Consider the following 21247-nt stretch of genomic DNA (forward strand, 5'->3'; position numbering starts at 1 on the left):
ACACACTAATCGTCGCGTCGGGACTTCCCCGACCCGGAAGCTGATGGAGGAGAGTTGAAATCTGTTTTTAGCTTCACAATAGAAATCCAGCTAAGCTAGCGGAGGTTTAGATGCCCCGGAATATGTGCTGAGACCCTATTTGTACTGCTTGCTGAAGTTTGGTGCTGGTCTGAGCATTATTTGTGGCTTTTTGGTGGCGGTTTATATTTGGATCCATTTACTGCAGTGTATTGTTGTCGTGCGGTCGTTTCTGAGGTTGATAAAACTCCATAAATTAGCGGTCTGCTAACTTGATCTCTCGGGAGGGAGTCTAACACAGTTTCACAGTGATTTAGACCATGGATTAAATTTACACCGGAATATCCCTTTAAACAGATGATAAAAATAACTCCTCAGTGGAAGTAATTACAGATTTCTCATTTGGGGTAATGTGTGTACACAACTCAACAAGATATATCCAAAGGTAAAGTTGTTTTTAGACGTTTTAATGCAGAAATGTTACATATTATATCTTTAAATGGGACAACTCAAGTAAAGTGTTGATACCTCAAATTTGTATTTGTACTTAGTTACATTCCACCACTGATCTACAGTTGATCTGGTGTTTGGACGTGCAAATGTCCTCTTTACTTTTCTTCATAGGGTCGTATAAGAAGCTTTGTGAGGAGGGGAGACCACCCCACGTACGCTCTGAAAGTCAAACATTATTTAAAGTTTGCGGCGGTCGTTCCAGCACCAGTAAAGACTCGTCGAGCACAAAGACAAGTGTGCCGGCAGTCGTCTCACAAAGGAGCCGGGGGAATGCCGAGAGCACCCCTGGGTGTTGTAATAAATGCCTTCGAGTCGTTGTAAAACAAGATAATAGTCGTGTTTTCTCCTCCCTTTTCCTCCTGCAGCGGAGACACATCTGTGACGTCGGGACGGTGAGAGGAACTTATGAAGTTTCTGACCTCATGGAACTTTTTCCTCTGAAAATAAACTCACTGTCTCTCTGAAAAAGTTTATTCAATTTGTTTGTTTTAAGGTTTTGAAGATTTTTCCAGTTTAGATGTGAGTCTCGTCCTGTATGCCTCCCCTACTCACTGCCTGAACTTCTTGTGTTGATTTAAAACACTTGCTTTGCCTTGATTAGGATTTTTTACTTCTTTATGTGTTCTTAGTTTTAACACAAGTCTTTAACAAGACCTCAAGCCCTCTCCAAGCGAGTTCGTGGTGACAAACTCAGGTGTGTTTAAGGAGAGATTTGGACATTTGTAGCCATGTTTTGGGTGACCACAACCACATATTTTTCACGGGAAGTCAGGCCATCTGAAGCCATGTTTGTGGTGACAGAACCGGGTATATTTAAGGATACCTCGAGCAATTTCCAGTCTTGTTTGTGGAGAAAAAAACAGGTGTTTTTAAGGAGACTTGGGAGCATCTCCAGCGTCGCTTGCAGTGAACAAAACTAGATATTTTTCAGGGGAAGTCGAGCCATCTCCAGCTGTGTTTTTGGCAATAGAACAGTGTGTTTTTAATGAGACCTCAGGACTTTTACAGCCAGATTTGTAGCCACAGAATCAGTTTTTTTAAGAAGACTTTTGGACATTTCCTGCCATGTTTGTGGCAACCAAAACCACACATTTTTCACAGGAAGTCGGGTCATTTTGAGCCACGTTTTAGGTGACAGAACTGGGTACTTTTGAGGATACCTCAGGACATTTCCAGTCATGCTTGTGGTGAATTAAACAGACATTTTCAGCTGAAACATAATGTTGTCCTAAGTATAACCACATGTTTTTTTACGCCAAACCCTAACCACAGCATGAGCACAGCATTGTGACGAGAGGAAAAGAAAATTAAACCTCAACAACCTTTTTATTTGTAAGGATGTTTAAGGGAATGTTTTGTACCACTGCAGCCTCATTTCAAGTCTTTTCCCTTCCTCTGTATTTCTATTTTCTGTCCACACCAGCTTACATTTTCTGTCTTCATCATTCCTTCATCACCTCATCGTTCTCTCCCCCCTGAGTCTATCCACTTCCCCTTGTCCTGCAGAACAAAGCCGAGGGTCAGAGAGGGTCAAGCCCGCTGGTGACATCTGCTAATTGTCCTTACGGGCCAGCCTCTCTTGTCCTTTCAATACCAGCCACTCTGTAGGTGTCTGCGCCGGCAGCTGCCAGCTTCATGAGTTACCTCCACAGGATCATTTACCCCTCGACTCTGAACCCCCTGCGGACCCTCCTTTGCATGAAGAGGAGTGGTCAGTGATTTAAGGAAACTATAACTGATAATGTGGATTTAAAGATGGAGCTGTTACCCAAATTGTGGAGGTAATGAAGCCGTTTAAGGCAGATAAAACTGTGGAGGGGAGACGCAGCCAGTTAAACATGAACACATCAGATACTAACGGGTTATAAATCAGTCTCATCTTAATGCTGATGCTTCTATTTGACCTATGGAAGCAAACAAGAGCCTTAGTGAGAGGATTAGATGTTATGTATTGAACGTGCAGTCGTAATATTAGCCGGGAACATGCAAACAAATCTGTGAGCTGTAGGCTGCATGTCGGCTAAATATCCTCAGTGCATGAACACCAGGAAAAGGTTTACTATCGTCATGCTTATCTTATATTTCCACAAAACGATATATGTATTAAACCTCAGAAAACAGGTGGATGGATGGATGGATGGATGGGGGGAATTACTTTAGTATTTCTACCATCCCTGCTTCTATTTGCTCCACTTGTTTCAGCACCAACTAAATAATTTGAAACACACACAAAAAAAAACCTTCCCTGAGTCTCAGTGATCAGATGGCCTCATAAAGTTGTTAGTGGGCTTCTCATTAAACACGAGGTGCATTGTGGGGACGCTGCTCTATGGAAACTGCGACACAAGAGAGGGAGAAAAGCGCACAAACTTTCCCTTTGATGAGTCCATCAATTAGCATCACAAGCGGCGTTCACGTGTCCTGCCACCGTAAAATCTCACATTTGCAAATAATGACAAGCCCAAGCACAAAAAGGAACACGGAGGGAAAGAAAGGGGGCACATTTTAACCAGATGCCCGGCAATAAATAACCCGGCACTGTCTCCCCCCTCCCCTCCTCCAGCTGAGAGCGCACATTTACATTTTCAAGTGCCCACACGGGGGTCCACACGGGGCCGGAGCGTGTCTGCGCGTAAAGGCGGCGATTGTTCCCGTAAGACGCATCGCCTCATTTGGGTAACTTTTTTTTTTTTTGAATGAAATGTAAATTTGCAAGCGTGTGCAAGAGGCTGAGTATATAAACCCCGGAGGAGCGCATGCAGGGCACCGACACAGCCGCCTGCCAGGAGAGCTGAGATGCAGCCACACGCAGCCAAACGAGCGCTCCTCCACAGGACGCCTTTCTCTGTGGAGGATATTCTGGATCCGAGAAAGTTTACAAAGAGAATAATCTGTGCTGAGGAGACAACAGGTGAGAACACAACTCAGAGATGCAGGAAAAGTTGGTGTTGTCTTATTTCTTTATAGAAATATAATTGTGATTTTCCTTGTTTCAGGAGCGTCTTCTCCAAGATATGGACCAAAGGCGCAGCAGCGTCCTCCGGCAGGTGGAGGCTGCAGCCCGGAGAAGGAGGAGGCGGAGGAGGAGGAGGAAGAGGAGGAAGAGGCTCCGTGTAAGAAGCCTCAGAGGTCGAAGGCAAAAAGCCGGCGGATCCGCACCGCTTTCACCCTGGAGCAGCTGCAGATCCTGGAGCGCAGCTTCCACAGGTGCCACTACCTGTCGGTGCTGGAGCGCCACACCATCGCCTCCGCCCTGCGCCTGTCCGAGACTCAGGTGAAGATCTGGTTCCAGAACCGGCGCACCAAGTGGAAGAAGGAGCGGCTGCAGGGTCCGGAGGCAGAGGAGGATCTCCACCCGGGCTTCCCCTCATCCTTCCCCGCACACCCTGCTGCCTGCTCCCCTCTGCCCTACAGGCCTCTGTGCTACCAGCAGCCGCTGCAGGTGTTTGCGCATGCGCCGCCGCTGGTGCCATATCACCATTATTACAGATGATGTTTGCATCTGCACTGACTGAGCTCATGATGGACCAACACGCCTCCAGAGGAAAAACTGCAAAGAGTATGGCACTATTATTATTATTCTAATTATTATCCAGGAGCTAAAGTGCCAAACAGGACTGAGAGTAGAAATATTTTTTATGTAATTATGCGATAACTTATTTTAATAAACATTTTTTTATACAAAACTTGATTTTGTTGCTTCCCCTGTTTTCTTCAAACATATTGATTTAACCTCTTTTTATCTACAGTTTTACAGTTTATTGTCCAAAATGACATCAGTGCACGTATTATTAAATAATCATATAAAGAAAGAGAGGACCACTTGTATCTTCTGAGGTTTTAAATCAACTTTTCTGCTCCACATGTTGCTTGTTTCCTCCTAAAATGGACGAAGTATCTGGGTCAGATTTCAGTGAAAAGAACTGCGTCGTAAAACAAAACACAAAACTCCCTGAACGGCCTCAGATCAGTTTAACTGGACGCAGACTGCAGGTCGGATAGGGTTAACTGTGTGTGTGTGTGTGTGTGTGTGTGTGTGTGTGTGTGTGTGTGTGTGTGTGTGTGTGGTGAGCGAGACAAAAACAAAAATCCAAAGTGGTAAATTCCGTGCTTGCTGGAATAAAAGTGTTTCAGTGACACACATAAAAGAGCTGCTTCAATCTGTTTTTTCTCAACAAATATTTTCTTTCTTTCTTACACACACACACACACACACACACACACACACACACACACACACACACATCTGTATGTCATTTAGCACATACTCTTATCCTCAGATGTCAGGGGGGTTACTGAACTCTCCTAAACGTCCATCCATGACGCTGAATGAGACAAATCAGAGAAGTATTTAGTTTTATGAATCTCTAAGTAATTCGTAGCAGCCCCTCATGACAAAACGTAAACATCAGGGGAAGAAAAGACATATAAACCCAGGTGCTACAAACTCTTAAGATCCCTTTACTCAACACATAAATCCTCCTGATGAAAGATGAAAGATGAAACATCACGTTATCATGAGCTGCTGCTGTGTGTTATATATATATTCTTTTTTTTACTGGCAGGCTGGTTAGAACAAAACAAATCTGAAACCACCTCCACCAATAAGGGATTGGAAACAGATGGGAGTTGAAAGAAAAACAAAAGTGGATGACTGGACAAAATGGAAGATAGAAGAGGCTATTGTTACAGAAACACCATCATCGTGAGTGGGAGCAGAGAACTGATGGGAACAGATGAAATGTTCACGATGGAGTCTGCAAGATAAAAGATGGCGGATGTGGTTGATATGTGAAATCCAGTGAAGGATTTTATGTCATTTTCTGCAGGAATTTAGATCATAACACCAGCGAGAGTGATCAATGATGAGCGGTATCTGAACAGACGACACACCTGTTGTCAATCTGCTGAGTCATCAGTTATGTGACGATCACTCCTCTGAACTTTTTTTCTACAAAGTGATGATTATTGACTTTGGAATACTAATGTTTACACCACTAACATGTGGATTTAGTGACCACTTGACTGGATTTCACTTCCCAAAATCAACACATACAGCACTGGGACAAACAAGGAAGGACAAACTTAATGGATAACATTAGCTGAATTTACAAGAAGACCTAAATAATTAAGAATTTGTCATACAGTGTTCCAAAATGTTGATCAAGTGTCTCCCGATTCAAAAAATCACAAAATTTTACGTTTTTTCAAGGGAGTTTGGGGACTTTCTGCTGTGACAAACTGACACGTTTTACAAGGAAAGAAGCAACTCAAAGTGTTGTAATTAATGCCGAATACACACGAAGGGAACAATAATATTGAATTTCTCATAAATAGAGTTTCACAACATTTTTTATGTTCCTCTTAACTCAACAACTCACAAAATGTAGCGTTTTTTCAAGGGAGTCTGGGGACATTTTCCACAGGCAGCAAGTAAGTAGCTGTTATGTGTTACCGTTTACTGTATTTGTCAAGTTTGACATGTTAACCATCAATAAAAAGAGTCAGGTGTTAAATGTGTCCTCAGTCTGTTTGGAGGACATCCACACCTGTACTGTCCACTCAGGATGGGTGTTAAAATCAGGTCTGAACAAGGCCTCAGTTACGTCAACATGGCTGCTAGCATCGCAGTCAACTCTTGTTCTTTCATCACATTTACATTTCTTTTGCTTTATCTTTTGCGCGCATGGTGCCAGAACTTTTAACGTCCATCTTATCGTTTAATTAATGTCAGCTGACGTCGAGATGACCAAGCTGAACAGAATGTCCCTCGGCTGACTTTTACAACATGACTCATTTGGTTCACTCAGGAGTAAATCCATCAACCCACAGCTGCTAACAGTTTTTCTGACTGAGGTAATGCTGCGTGATCCATCGGGGACCGAGACCTCAATCAAAAAAGTGTTATGTAACGCGATCCCTTCATTTAGATATCACCTTATTTAATCCTCAACAGTCACACTCAGATTGTTTAAACATCTCATGCATGTTTCACAGGCCGCTTTCTGGCTGAGTCTAGAAAACATTTTCAAGATTTTAGGGCGTCTGTCCTGGAACACACGGGCTGTCAGGACATGTTGATTTAGAAAGAGACTCGAGATATATTATTTATATAAACATATTTCCTCCTGACTGAACATCAGACCAGTCGGAGCATCACAATCACGTGTCAACTGAGGACAAATCTGACGGTGACCCTCCAACAAACCTTTTATTTTTATTCTGCTTGTATGAGTCGATAAAGCTGCACTGATCAAGTACAAACTTGATAATAAAACTACGTGAGTACGGCTGGTTTTTACTTATAAACAGAAGATTGAAGTTGCACAGTATGTTTGTTTTAAACCACCCGGAATTTGTACAACTACGCATGTGCAGCTATGTTGTGCTCACATTGTTTACATCCTCATAATCATGTCTAATATCTCCCCCGTGTCTCAGAGAAGTCTTTATCTTTCTCTTTAAAAGAAGTGTGGAGCCTCAGCTCAAGTTGTGTTTTCTAACATTTACTTTCCACACGGAGGTTTATTCCACATTAGCTGCACTCTGGCTGAGCCACTCTACAGTATTCGAAGAACAACTGCAGCCCAGATTAAAAAGTCTTTCCTTAATGGTCTTTCTTTCTTTCTTTCTTTCTTTCTTTCTTTTCCTCCCTCGTAGGAATGTCACATGTGGCAGATGCTCCTCCCCTCTGCTCAGAGATGGGTGAGGGGAAAAGGGGGTGAAGGGCCATGAGGGAGAGATGTGACTGAGGAATATGTAGACGAGGAGGAGGAGGAGGAGGAGGAGGAGGAGGAGGAGGGAGGTGTGTTGCTCTGCTGCTGCTGGAGAAAATCCACTCCAGACAGATGCATTTCCTCCACTCCAGCACGACCAGAGGGCTGCTTTGAAACTTCCAGCCCACAAACATTTTCTCCCTCTCTCCACGCTGACTCGCCATCAGAGAGGAGGAAGCTCTCCAGACTTCCACAGGCTCATCCTTTTGTTCTCTCCGGCTCACATCCCTTTCATGTCTTCTACTTAAGGACCTCAAAGTCTGGTGACACGGCTGCATCTGTGCATCTGCAGGTCAGATGTTAGTATTTAGCTCATTTCACAGCTAGTTTCTTGGAGTACGTCTTGCTCTGCTTCATCCCCGTCAGCGTTTCCAGTTGAGGAATGAGGCCTGAGGTGCTGGTCGTCTGGGTGGGTTTGACCCTGTGCTGCGCTCTGGTCTGCGCTCGAGAAGATGTGAAGGAGGACAAACTCTCCAGAGAGAGTCGGGTTCAGGTGAGAGAAACCAGAGGACTGGTCGAGGACGGGAGACAGGAGGAGGATGTTGAAATGTCAGATGAGCCTGCTGGAGGGGTGGAAGAGACAAAACCAAAGAAGAAGAAAACACCTGAGGAGATTGAGGCAGGTAAGTAGGAACATGCTCAACCACAAAGTCAACTGATCAGATGATGACACTCTCAGTGATGGAATGTAACTGAGTACATTTACTCAAATACTCTCCTGATTTTATGTCTTCTCTTGGCTTCTACTCTCAGTGAGGGAATGTAATCGAGTATCTTCACGCAGATACTCTACTTAACTATCATTTTGAGGTAACTGCTTGTAACAATTTAGTATTTCCATTTTTTTTTGCAACGTTATACTTCCACTCTACTACATTTAGGAGACAAATGTTTTTACTCCACTACATTTATATGATCACTTCAGTTACTTGTTACTTTGCATTTTGCATTCAAAAATAAAGTAAACAAAAAAGTTATTTTCACAGCAGTTAGATAAGTGTATTAACTGCCGGATTTTTTATATCTTATATCTCAAATACTATTCGTGTGCTTACATTTCACTTTCACCACAGTAATATTCTAAGACAGTATCTGTACTTTTACTCTAGTATGACTTTTGGGTACTTTTTATGACACTGCTACTCTGATCAGAGCTTTCAGTGACAGTCAACACAAGACACTGACGATACACAGACGGGAAAGGCTGCAATCAATCCACGAGGAAGGAAAACATTTGGTTTGAACTCTGTTATCTAATTCTCTGTCTTCAGCTTTCTCTCTGAGCCCGTCCAGCCAATTTCCTGACTTCCATATACTCACCAAAACCTTTGCTAAAGCCTTGTGTGGTTACTAAATGAATTGCAGAAAAGCAGAAGAGTTTGGGGATCTTGTTTTGATGAAAATACGTCCATGATTCAGCGATGATGGTGCAGAAACGCACAGTGATTCAGCTGGTGGTCTGACAGATTCTTGGCAGGCCGACCGCACCGCTGCTTACATGACCTGCTTTCTCTGCCAGGAGTACACACAACTGTAAAAGTTTTAGTAGCTTGTTTTGTCCAGGGCAATGATCAGAGAATAAGCTTTTACCGTGAGAGTGGCGTCCGTGCCTCAATTATGTCTACATGTGAGACACATCTGTGGAAAACACAAAGTCTGAGCAACGGCAGGAATATTTCCACTACGATTTTCCAAAAGTGAGCTGACAGGATTTATGAGACGGCCCACTTTCAGTAGCACCGACTCAATGGCAATGATGTACTGAATGTTAACTTTCCGCTGCATGAAGCAAAACCGCAGGCCGTAGCAGCCACAGTTTTTCATGCGCGGCTGATTTAGGTTACATAAAAGGCCATAATTAACAAAACCAGAAATCCAAAACAATTGTTCATTTCTCCCAAGATTTGTTTATCCAGGGGAGGCTTTGCTGAGCGTGCAACATCTTTATCATCTTTATTCAGGCATATTTTTATATTTTTTGGAGCCTATCAAGGGTTTGAAGGCTACTATTTTCTCTTGGCTTCCATAACAATTAGTCTTTGCAAGGCTGGATGCTTTGTTGTTGAGCTCCTACCCTTCAATCCCAAACCTAAAGATTCTGTTAAATGCACGTCTGTAGTGATTTAACAGAGCTGCTAGCATGGCTGTATTCTTTACTGGACACCAACTTCTTTGGCATAGCCGTGGGTTATACCACCCGACTTTTCACTGCCCATGTGACAAATACAACTATGATTCTTAAATCTGGAATATGCATAACAATATACAGTGGATAAGTAAAGTCTTAAGATGCATTTTATCTACAAAAAGTTTGGTTTTCCAGACAAAATTAGCAATTATTTTCAGTGACTCACCAAGAAAACATTAGACATGCAGTGAATCCTGGAGTTTTGGGCCTGTAGGGGGGCTCTGGTTCCTGCTGTGTCCAGGTGGTATTCCAGCTATAGTGACACACGACATCTGTGAAAGACACATGTGCCATAAAGCTATAATTACGTCTGAGAAAACAAAACAGGAAAAGCTTTGCGGCCGGCTGTAAACACTCGATCTGACGCATGCAGCAAAAGGTATAAAAAAACAAACCTTCCACAATCTCATCTTTGTGTACTGCTTTTTTCTGTGTTCAGGCACAGACAAGGTGAGTGACAGTCATGAAATGTGTCTCACCAGTTTACCCAGGTTGAGTAATGGCTTGGCTGCGAGGGAGTGTTGTGTTTAAGGACCGGTAGAACATCAGGAAACACGTATAGTAGAGGAAAAACAAGCCGCCCTCTGTGTCTGTCTGCGTTGGAGTCTGATGATGCTTACATAACGAAGGTGGATTAAAAACACTGAACCGTGAGGCCCTTTGAAGATCTCCCCTCTGTAATATTCCATGTAGTTTAACATGAAACCAACTATTTTACAATTTAAAGTCATTACGAAGTTTAAAATCAGACACTTGAGGGGGTGTAAAGAGACACCGAGCTGATTAAAGTTAAAAACATCTGGAGGTTCTGAGGTCACCCCTATACATCTGTTTTCCAACATTATATATCTTTCTGCAATATCGTGGAAACAAAAGGCTGGAATTGCACAATATTTGCAGTGCACACACACGCATATAGTGTTCACAACACAAAAATATAACTCACCACGCTGTCTTAAAATCTTTTAATGTGAAAGCAGTCTGGAGAGTTGAAGAGTTGGAGAGTAATGAGATTTCCAGTTATGTTTATTTTAGCTTCACTCTGACTAGTCATTATAGCCCAATAACTAAAAAGGTAAATATATATTGGATGATATTATCTTATGTTGCAATATTGGCATAAAAATGGAAGATGTGTGTAAATAAACAAGATACAATTTGTTAACAAAGCCAGCTGTAGGTGTATTTTTGAACATTGGACAGAGCCAGGCTAGCTGTTTCCTGCTGTTTACAGTCTTTATGCTAAGCTAGGCTAACCATAGCAATATGTTTCCAGCCTCCATACTCAAAGCACAGACGTAACATTGGTCCTAATCTTCTCCTTTTCACTCTTGAAAAGAATGCAAATCAAATACATTATTTAAATAAGAAAGGATTAGTTTATTTATTTGATTTTAGAGTTCAGCTCTAATTCAAACAGGAAGTCTTAACTACGATAGCAACCGCTCGAGCTCACAATTTATACGCTCAGGCAGACGCGTCGGCTGTCCTGGTCACAGCCAATCACAGCCGTTAATCCAACGTGGGGCGGGTGTGATTGGACGGTTCTGTGAGCCAATGGAGTTTGAGCGTGAGTCGTAGGGTTACGCTGTACGACGCAGCTAATGAAACGTTGACGTAATTCACCTGAGCTGCCGTTAGCAAGCAAGTTTTGCGAGAAATACTGATAATAGTCTCTGAATAGTCTCTCATATGAAATATTTAAAGTCTAATTTAAAAGTTTATCACGATATTTATCAGGTAAGGGCACCGGTGTGTCGGTTTACTGAGTGAGTTAACATTAACCGCCATGGATAATGTGCGTAAGCTAGCTTGCTAACGTAAGTAGCTAGCTATTAAAGTAAATATATTTGTTCAAGTAGTAGCTAGCTAGCTACCCTAAAACTTTTTTCTTAACCGAGAAGACCAAGCAGATAAGTGACATACATTTGTTAAACCAGAACAACACAATCCCAAAAATACAATATGCATGATAGTGAAATATGTCATTCTGCATAATTAGTACTTTTGGTATTTTAAGTATATTTTCATGCTTTATGGTATAAGAATTTAATACATGGCTATAATTGTTAGTAGACTATGGTACTGCTACTTTTACTTCCACCTCTCTTCACACAGTTTGTTGCTGTGATTGGTTATAGGTCTATAATTGCATCCAGAGACATTGTGGTTGTTGGTAAAGCTCCTTGTAATTGAACATGAGCTGAGAGGTCCCGAACTAATTTACATTTGGGGATTGTTGCCTTGATGCCAGGCTAGAAAAACGCTCTGATTTTGATATGGATTCAACTCTTGGCCTAACATGATCTACAATCAGACCAAACTTTGACTAATCTTACATAAGTGTTACGTCATTGAGACTGTACAGTGTTGGCTGTCAAAGGAACAGCTTTCTGTGGAGATTATTAGTCTTTGGCAGCGTCTCTTCTGTGGCTGCGTTCTCATTTGGTCTCAGACCAAAACAAACCAGCGAGCCGGCTGAACTCTCCTCCAGGTCCTGCTGCATTTATGTGTTATATCAGTGTCTGAGCTTCAGTTTTAACATGTTTTATAGGTACAACATGACGTTCGCTGTAAAACATGTTTCCTAACAAACAGACAATAAAGAGTAGCGGAAAAGAAACGCTTGGCAATAAAAGTTTTTATAACCAAAAGTAAAATGTTTAAAGAAGGTACACAGCTGCTCTATGTGCCATACTCTCTTTCATATATGTATACTTAGACACACATTGTAACTGATTGTTTTCCTTTTTTTAAACCCATCTCTCTGAAGCCAGGGCAAAGAAAGCAGCAGAGAAGGAGGCCAAAGCAAAGAAGCAGAAAGCCCCTAAGCCCACCAAAAAGCCAAAACCTCCGAAACCTACTAAGAAACCCAAAGCACCAAAACCCACAAAGAAGCCCAAGGCTCCCAAAGCCACCAAGAAACCAAAGGTAGTGACCACAACGCAGCCAGAGCCCAGGCATCCTTCCCTGGATGAGGAAGAGGAGAGGCTGCTGCTTGAACTGGGCTGGGACACATGTATGTACACATTATATTCAACGAAATCTATATTATCTGGACAGTGTTTAACATTACATAACATTTCTAGGTACCTACAAATCTTACTCTTGATATTGATATTGTTGTAGATGAATAAAATGTATGCATAATACACCTAAATGTTTCTTCAGAAAAAGATAGCTGTACATTTTATTTAAAAGAAGTTGATGCTTCAACAAGAAATTTCCACTTCTGACTAAATGTAACCTTCAACATTAAACTTAATGATCATTTTTGCAATCAATTATGAATACATCACAACCTTTCCCCTCGCCATATTCGGTTTGATGGGATGGCGGGATTCCTTTTAACTCTCTAAGTTCATCTTTACAGTAATTCGACCTGTGACCCCAAAGCTGCCTGGAGTGGAAGAGCCTGTGGAGCCCGTTGAGCCCGTCGAGCCCGTTGAGCCAGGACTGGGTAAGAATTTTAATGGTCACTGAACTGGACTTCTTACATTAAAACTCTGACAACTTGTGTAAATAATCCACAGATATTCCTCATTCACAGTAGCTAACTTTAGCTACTTTACTTTACTTTTTCCACATTTCAGAGTGAAATATTGTGCAGTTACTCCACTAGGGTTATGCATCAGCTGTAGTTAATTATTACTTATAATATTCAGATTAAATATATAAGATTAATTATAGTGTAAGATGCAATTTTTGATCTGGAGGTAAATTCAACACCCAATCAAGTACTTTAAGTAATTCATTCATCAAGTATTTAGAATTATCTCAACATTTACAAGCTGCAACATCAAATTGATGATCACATTAATACATCCATAATTGTAAAACAACAAAATAATATACATAATTCTTATACTTTTTCTACTTTAATCACATTTTGATGTTGCACTGTATATTTGCTGCCTCCTCGGCTCTTACGCTCAGTCCCTAAGAAGCCGACATCTCCAACAAAAACTCTCAGTGAGTTTGACTACTGGGACGCCAGATGTAGGTTTCATCAACGTCTATTCAGTCAGAGCCAAATGTTTTATAAATCCTTTTATGGCAAAGTGTAGAGGTTCCAGCAGGGATGTGAAAATGTGAGTGTTTTATGGAGGGAAGCAAATAGAGGCGCAATCAAAGCAGGATACTGCAGTTCCTCATGAGACAGGTTTGAATGTTTTCATCGAGCAAATACAGACACACGACCGGGCCAGAAAATACTCTTTCGTGTTTTTTTAGTCCATTTTTAATGAGTTTTTCCTGCTGATCTATTTCCCCTTTAATGGCACTGAACTCTGTTTTTGGATTTACTATAAAAAAAATGATAACAGAGTATGCACTGTGTTCTTCACAGATGAGCCTGGTCGACGACATGATAAGAAAGAAGACACAACTACTGAGGTCATCATGTATATACCAGGTACTCCTATGTTTTATAATATGTGGTTGTGTTTGCCACAAAGTGTTGGTTTTAATAATCTTTGGTATGATCATGGAGATATCAGTTTAAGATGTATTTAATTTAAGGTTTAACCTCACATTAAAAGATTTATGAGAGTTTATGGAACAACTGCAGACGTTAAATCGTTAATCTTTTTCTCTCTCGGCTCTGTTGAGGGAACTCATCCGCCTGATAACAAAATTACTATAACTCACACTCTTTCAAAACAAATGCGCCAGCAGATCAAGATCTTTAAGGAGTATGATCCTCATACAGCTTTCTATCGCAGGGCTGTCAGAATCAACAAAAATGAGTTTTGCTATGTATTAGTTTGTCCTAGTTTTTAAAATGGAGGGAACAGTTTAGTCAAATGATACTAAAATAAAAGAAAATAGACCGTGTGGAAAAAAAACAGCCTCTTTGTATTGTATTTGGACATTACTAAGTAACTGCTGTCAGTGTTCGCTGACTTTCCTTAAGTTTCTTTTTGTTTGTTTTTACATGTGAAACTGTGTCCATATACCTCCTCGAGGAAGGTAATTAAAAAGAAGTCTAAGCTGTAATCTTCTGCTTCTGTTTCAGAGGAAACCACCACTGTCCCTTTTGTCGGCCCCTGGTATGAAGAGTATGATTACGCCGACTGTACGTCCCTCGCTGTGATAACTTCCTGCCAGATGAGCTTTTATAAATCACATGTGCTGCAGATAACGAGTTGTTTCTGTGTCTGATTGACTCACAGTGGCAGCTAAGAGACAGGAGGAAGAGGAGGAGAGAGCTCGGAAAGAAAAAGCAGAAAAAGGTCTTTATTTCACTTTAATAGAAAACGTGAATGTTGAAATGATAAATTATATCCCATATTTTTCCTCTAGACAACAAATCACATTAAGAGACCAGAATCAGAATTGAGTTTAGTAACAAATATTGTTAAAACAGTTCCAGCTGCTCTGTTCAGTATCCTGCTGTAGATTGTTACGTAAAGCTCAGAGACCAGCTGGCTGTTGTTACGGTGATATCAGGAGGAGGCAGGGACGTGACTGAAAGGATCAATTTTATAATTAAAGTCTTGCACAACATTTTGCTTTTAGTGTTTCCAGTAAAATCACATTAAATGTTACAAAACTCTCCACTGACATCCAAACGGTTATCTGATTCAACAAGACATGAACTCAAATATTCCAAACTGACCCATATTTCAGATTGGAAACACATGAGGGATGAATGAGTGGGAATGAAGGTGAACTGTACGAGCACATATGGAAATATTTTGTGTGGTAGCGGTTGGCTGGAGAGCGAGGTCCATGTGAAAACACTGTTTTGACACATGCTGTTTTCTCATTACGCTGCGAAGCTGAGCGGCTGAGGAAGCAGTGGGAGGAGGAGGAGGAGGAGCGACTGAGGCAGATCGCAGTGCCTGCTGAGCCGAAAAGTAAGAGGTTACATTCAGATTTGTTCACTTGTTTCTCACCTTCAGGAAGTGTCAAAAATGTGTGTATTGATTTGCTGAGTTGGAATGAAACACACATGCAAAACAGCGTTGCAGTGATCTCCTAAACAACTGAAGTAGCTGCAGACTTGTTTTATAATTCTAAATGTACATAAAATGGCTTCATACATCTCATCTGCCGTAATCAAAGTGTCCAGAAACCCTGAGATCCCAAATTGATTTGAAGAGACTTTAATTACATCCTTTTTTAATTTGAAATCTTCACATCTTCAGAGTTAGCATGCACCGCGTCTGATGCGAGATGGACCGTCTGTCAAAGATGTAAATAACATCTTTTCAAATCAGTTTGGGATCTCTTTGTTTTATAGTTTTTTGCCAGTTTTTTTAATTTTTTAAAATAAGTCCCCATCTCCCTCAGTTGTTGAGGAGAATGCTGCAACACTGTTTTTCTTTGAAGCTCCAGAAATACTCTGACTTTCCATCAGGGTTAGTAGATAACGACTTAACTTGACTGAAGCTGAACTTTACCTTTAAAAACCCCTCTTGGATTAGCTGGAAAATCTGTAGTCACAAAGATTTAAAACAGATTGCTGTAGATTAAACTAGCCAACAGTAGGTAAAGGAGTTAAAATGAGCTCAAACTTAAACATCTACAACAAACACCAGATAACATGAAAACACTGACAGGGAACATTTTACTGCAGCGTGACTAAATTTACTTTCCATCCTTCCATCTCGTTAATTGTACTTACATACTTTTGCTTGAGTAGGGGAGTTTTTTCATTTGTTTTAAAGGCTCTGAATACTTCACCACTGTTCATCAGCCTTTTAAAAGCCGCATGTTTCACTGCAGCTGCCTTCATTAAAAAGAAAAACATGCCTTTGACAGACTCGTAAACGGCTGCGATGCTGCTCCCAAGAATAAAGGCAGTGAGTGTTTTGAATTCTTTCTGGAACATTTGTGAAGCGGATCCTGTTTGCTTTTCCTCTCAGAGTGTCCTCCTCTTGGCTTGGAGTCTCACCGGGTGGAAGACGACCAGCTGCTGGCTTCCTCTCAGTCTCACCACGGCTTCTCGGCTCAGCGGGGGCGACTCAACATGCAGGTAGACACACAACACTTCAGGATGATTGGGGGAAAATGAGTCTGTACTTCAAACTAATTCTCTGGATGAAAAACTAGTCCTGAGAGCAGCTGTGTGGTCACCTGCAGGGCTCTGGAAACGACGAGGATCTGTACGGCGGAGCGTGGTGTGCAGAGCCAGAGGAAACAATCCACTGGTTTGAGGTGGACGCCCGCCGAGAGGTGGAGTTCACTGGGGTCATCACTCAGGGAAGAAACTCAGAGCAATTGTGAGTCTTTCACTACAACGTTATTCTGCCCTGAAGAATTCAGGATAACGATATCACGGCAATATCAATAGAAAATTCCCACACAGATCAGTAGAAATAACGACTGATGAATCTCATTCTCCTCCCAGTGAGGATTTCGTGTCGTCCTACTATGTGGCCTTCAGCAACGACAGTCGAGATTGGACCACACTGCATGATGGCTACGCTGAATGGGTGAGTGGAATCAAACAACAGCCAATGAAAGACATTGAACTATTGTAACTTTTCTTTTCTGTGTGATCGTCCTCTGCAGTTGTTCTATGGGAATGTGGACAAGGACACACCGGTGATGAGTCAGTTCACTCCTCCCGTGGTGGCGCGCTACATTCGCATCCTTCCTCAGAGCTGGAACGGCAGCCTGTGTCTTCGAGCTGAGATCCTCGCCTGTCAACTTCCCAGTCAGTAACACAGGAAATAACATCACAGCCCCATTAACCAGGGTTATTATTGAAAACTAAAGTGCAAACATGCAGTGAAACAGTTTTGACTCTGAAACATTCAAAGTAACGATGTGTTTCATTTGCTCGCCTGTTGCTATAACTTCCAGGAGAGAGTAAAAGAGTGATGATGAAAGTTGGCAAGACGGAACATAACATGAATAAAACTTATAAAACACCGTCTCTGTGAACGTCTGTCCGGATGGATTTCCGTCAGCAACGATGGTCGTTAAGCAACAAAGTAAAAGAAGAAGAAAATCATGATCCCGCACTCCTTACGTCTTTTGTTTTTTAGAGATCCCTAGTGACAGAAATTAGATATTGTGTGTTTAAATAAAGTTAAAGTATACATAAATTAATATCAGTTTTTAGAAGACATGACACTCTAAAAGCTGATGAAAACTATCATTAGGATAAAAACTGATTTAAAGTTATAAACCTCGCCTCTGACCCGATGTTAGTGTCACATCTCCAACTTGGAAACCTTGTTTGAATTTTCTGGTGTTTTATAGGTTTTGAAGGGTTTCATGACCTCATGAGTCACACAGTTTGTTCATCCCTCTGAGGAATAAGTCGCCATCCAAACTTGACGTTAGTTTTATCCAACCGTGGTGATACACAAGAGTTCATTTCACAAGACGAACCTCATGACCTCAGAAGCTGTATTACATAACTGCATCACAGAATAACGGATAAGTGTTTCCACCATTTCTTTCAGGCAGCTACCGCAGTGAGAATGAAGTCGATCCAACAGATGATCTGGACTTCAGACACCACAACTACAAGGAGATGAGACAGGTGTGTTAACGAAAAGTAAACTGTTTGACTTTTTACTGATAATTCTGTAAATATCTCAAATGTGTTTCTCCCTCTCTCGCTCTCTTCCAGATGATGAAGGTGATAAATGAAGAGTGTCCCAACATCACCAGGATCTACAACATCGGGAAAAGCTCACAGGGCCTGAAGATGTACGCCATGGAAATCTCAGACAACCCCGGAGAACATGAGACAGGTGAGAGAGACAGACACCTGAAGAATACACCGTGTCTGATGTCGCCCATATGCATAACATTAAAGATTAACTAATTTATAACGAGTGATTTAAATAGATGCTCTTACAGGGTTTGAATAAAGTCATGAAAGTCTAAACATTCCCTTCGTTTTCGTGTTTATACACCTGTTACTTTTCCTCCGCTGTCGACAGGTGAACCGGAGTTTCGGTACACAGCTGGTCTCCATGGTAACGAGGCGCTGGGTCGAGAGCTCCTCCTCCTGCTGATGCAGTTTCTGTGCAAGGAGTACAACGACGAGAACCCCAGAGTGCGCCGCCTGGTGGACGGAGTGAGGATACACCTGGTGCCTTCGCTCAATCCGGACGCCTACGAGCTGGCGTACGAGATGGTACGACGGGCCTGGAGCCGAAATTATGACATCAGTATATTATTATTTTAAAAGAAATTAGACTCCATATGTTGAAAAGCAAAAAACTGAGGAGACTCTCGTTAGACAGCTGTTCTGTTTTGAATTCAAATCATCGTTTTATCAAATTTGTATCTCCTGATTCAGAAATGCTTCATCTTTACGTTAACGCCTTTAAAACTTTGAGCCCTAACGTGGTCGCCCTCCTTCTCCTCCAGGGTTCGGAGATGGGGAACTGGGCTCTGGGCCACTGGACTGAAGAAGGTTACGACATCTTCCAGAACTTCCCCGACCTCAACAGCATCTTGTGGGGAGCCGAGGACAGAGGCTGGGTCCCTCGTTTAGTGCCCAACCATCACATCCCCCTCCCAGAAAACACCCTCAATGGCTCTGTGAGTTTATTTTATGCTGCACATTTACCACTGAGATCTACACAATTCATTAATTTTTCTCTGTTTCTTGCTCTCGTAGCTCGCTACTGAGACAAAAGCCATCATTTCCTGGATGGAGCGCAACCCCTTTGTGCTGGGAGCTAATCTGCAAGGAGGAGAGAAACTGGTCGCGTACCCTTTTGACATGCAGCGTCCACCTGTATCTGTAAGGCTGTTTTACAAAGAACAAGCACATAAACAGTCAATAAGCATACATCAGCATAAAAAACCCCATAATTCTTGATGTTGTTGCAGTTGAGCGACAGCCGGCGGTGGAGAGGAAACGCCGAGATGAACGAGGAGACGTGGGCTCGCATTCAGCGGCAGAACGAAGGAGCTCTGAGGGAGACGCCCGACGACGCCATGTTTCGATGGTTGGCGATGTCATACGCTCACAGTCATCTGTCCATGACGGAGACCTACCGGGGCTCCTGCCATGGTGATGATGTCACTGCGGGACAAGGCATCGCCAACAGAGCCAGCTGGAAGCCAGTGGTGGGCAGTAAGTGTTGACACAGTGGGGATAAAAGTTAAGAGGCGGGAAAAGAAGACGACATTCTTTATCCTCCACCTGTGATCCTCTCTCACAGGTATGAATGACTTCAGCTACCTGCACACCAACTGCTTTGAGCTGTCCATCTTCTTGGGCTGTGACAAGTTTCCACATGAAAGTGAACTTCCTCTCGAGTGGGAGAGCAACCGCGAGGCTCTGCTGTCCTTCATCGAACAAGTGAGAAACGGACTCCCCTAAAATCTTCATCACAGTGGTTTTAAAGTTTTGTCTAAAGCTGCTGCGTCCTGTTGAAATTGTGAAAGACGACATTGTGGTTTGAAGTTCAGGTAGATGTGATATGCTGTTTCCTGTACAGGTACATCGAGGGATAAAGGGCGTAGTGAGAGACGTGGAGGGAACCGCGCTGCCCAACGCCACCGTAACTGTGGAGGGAATACGGCATGATGTCAAAACTGGTAAAATACTTGCTATTTATTTATTTATTTATTTCAGTTCAGGTGTTGAGGAGAATGCTGCTCCAGAGATGTTGACCCAACATTTTCTGCCTCTCATTCTAGCTGTCGGTGGTGATTACTGGCGGCTGTTGAATCCCGGAGAGTACAGGGTGACCGCCAAAGCCGACGGCTACACGCCTCAGACCAGGCTGTGCATGGTGGGCTACGACTCGGGAGCCACTCCCTGCAGCTTCACGCTGGCCAAATCCAACTGGGACCGCATCAAACAAATCATGGCGCTCAACGGCAAGAGGCCCATTCGACTGGTCACCAGAGTGAACCCAGTGAGAACGACCACAGCCAGCCCCGTCGTCAGCACCACAGACGGCCACGCCATCGCTCAGAACGCAGAGCGGCTCCGGCGGCTGAGGATCATGCGTCTGCGCAGGCTGAGGCAGCAGAGATTACGAGCCGGTCTTATTACGACTACTGCAACAACGACGACAACAACCACCACAACAACAACAACGACTACAACAAGAGCCCCGACGACAATACCTGAAACAGAGAAAACCACCTCCTGGTACGACTCCTGGTTCCCTGTGGACAGCTGGTCCACTGAGAACCCGTTCGATAGCTTTGCCTCGGTGCCCACGCAGGACTATCCCTTCGAATACACTATTGATTGATCCGGTTCCACATCTATGTTACACAACGACCTTACTAACCACTTCAGTTTGCTGCAACATCACAGTTTAAAAACACACATTGATTGTTAATTATTTAGTTTTCACAGTTTTCACTTGTCATGTGAACAATGAGTGGAGACGAAAAGTGATTTCAAGGGAACGTCCTCGAGAAATGCGTTTCTCTGGAATAGGAAGCTTCTGCTGAGCAGAGACGATACAGCACAAGTGTAACGTTCAATAAAACATTTACAGCACGAACGAGATAGGATTATATACTTCTCCATTAGACCTGTATGTGTATCTTTACGTTTCTGTAATGTCTTCACGGTGTGATTGCTGGCTTCCATTAAAATGCAGAACGCATTGATTAAAATGAAGTTTGTTTTCTACATAACTTCAGTCTTTGTTTGATTTTGTGGTTCAGATTGTGTCTGACATTAACTAGAAGGTCTATTTATGGATACAGATGTGTAAGTTTGATGACGTTGACTACAAAACCACAAAAACTGTAGGCTGATCGTTTGGACTCGGCCGATGACTGACATAAGAAGAAACCAACA

At 42.4% G+C, this 21247-nt stretch overlaps 2 protein-coding genes across 2 annotated transcripts; both read left to right on the forward strand.

The window, feature by feature from the left end:
- The first annotated feature begins 3327 nt into the window (after window positions 1–3327).
- On the forward strand, window positions 3328–4024 carry pnx (posterior neuron-specific homeobox). Its single transcript, XM_030436299.1, has 2 exons — window positions 3328–3442; window positions 3528–4024. The coding sequence occupies exons 1-2, from the start codon at window positions 3328–3330 to the stop codon at window positions 4022–4024; spliced, it is 612 nt and encodes a 203-aa protein (XP_030292159.1).
- Window positions 4025–7330: 3306 nt separating this feature from the next.
- Window positions 7331–21081, forward strand: aebp1a (AE binding protein 1a). The gene is made up of 20 exons (XM_030436658.1): window positions 7331–7930; window positions 12269–12514; window positions 12869–12955; window positions 13844–13909; window positions 14513–14572; window positions 14670–14729; window positions 15279–15356; window positions 16368–16477; window positions 16585–16724; window positions 16853–16937; window positions 17017–17161; window positions 17919–17998; window positions 18089–18212; window positions 18405–18601; window positions 18838–19011; window positions 19091–19216; window positions 19306–19552; window positions 19641–19780; window positions 19920–20019; window positions 20122–21081. Exons 1-20 carry the CDS (start codon window positions 7690–7692, stop codon window positions 20685–20687), a joined length of 3072 nt encoding a protein of 1023 aa, XP_030292518.1. The 5' UTR covers window positions 7331–7689; the 3' UTR covers window positions 20688–21081.
- The last annotated feature ends 166 nt before the right edge of the window (window positions 21082–21247 follow it).

Source organism: Sparus aurata, chromosome 12, assembly GCF_900880675.1.
Source record: "Sparus aurata chromosome 12, fSpaAur1.1, whole genome shotgun sequence".
NCBI lineage: Eukaryota > Metazoa > Chordata > Actinopteri > Spariformes > Sparidae > Sparus > Sparus aurata.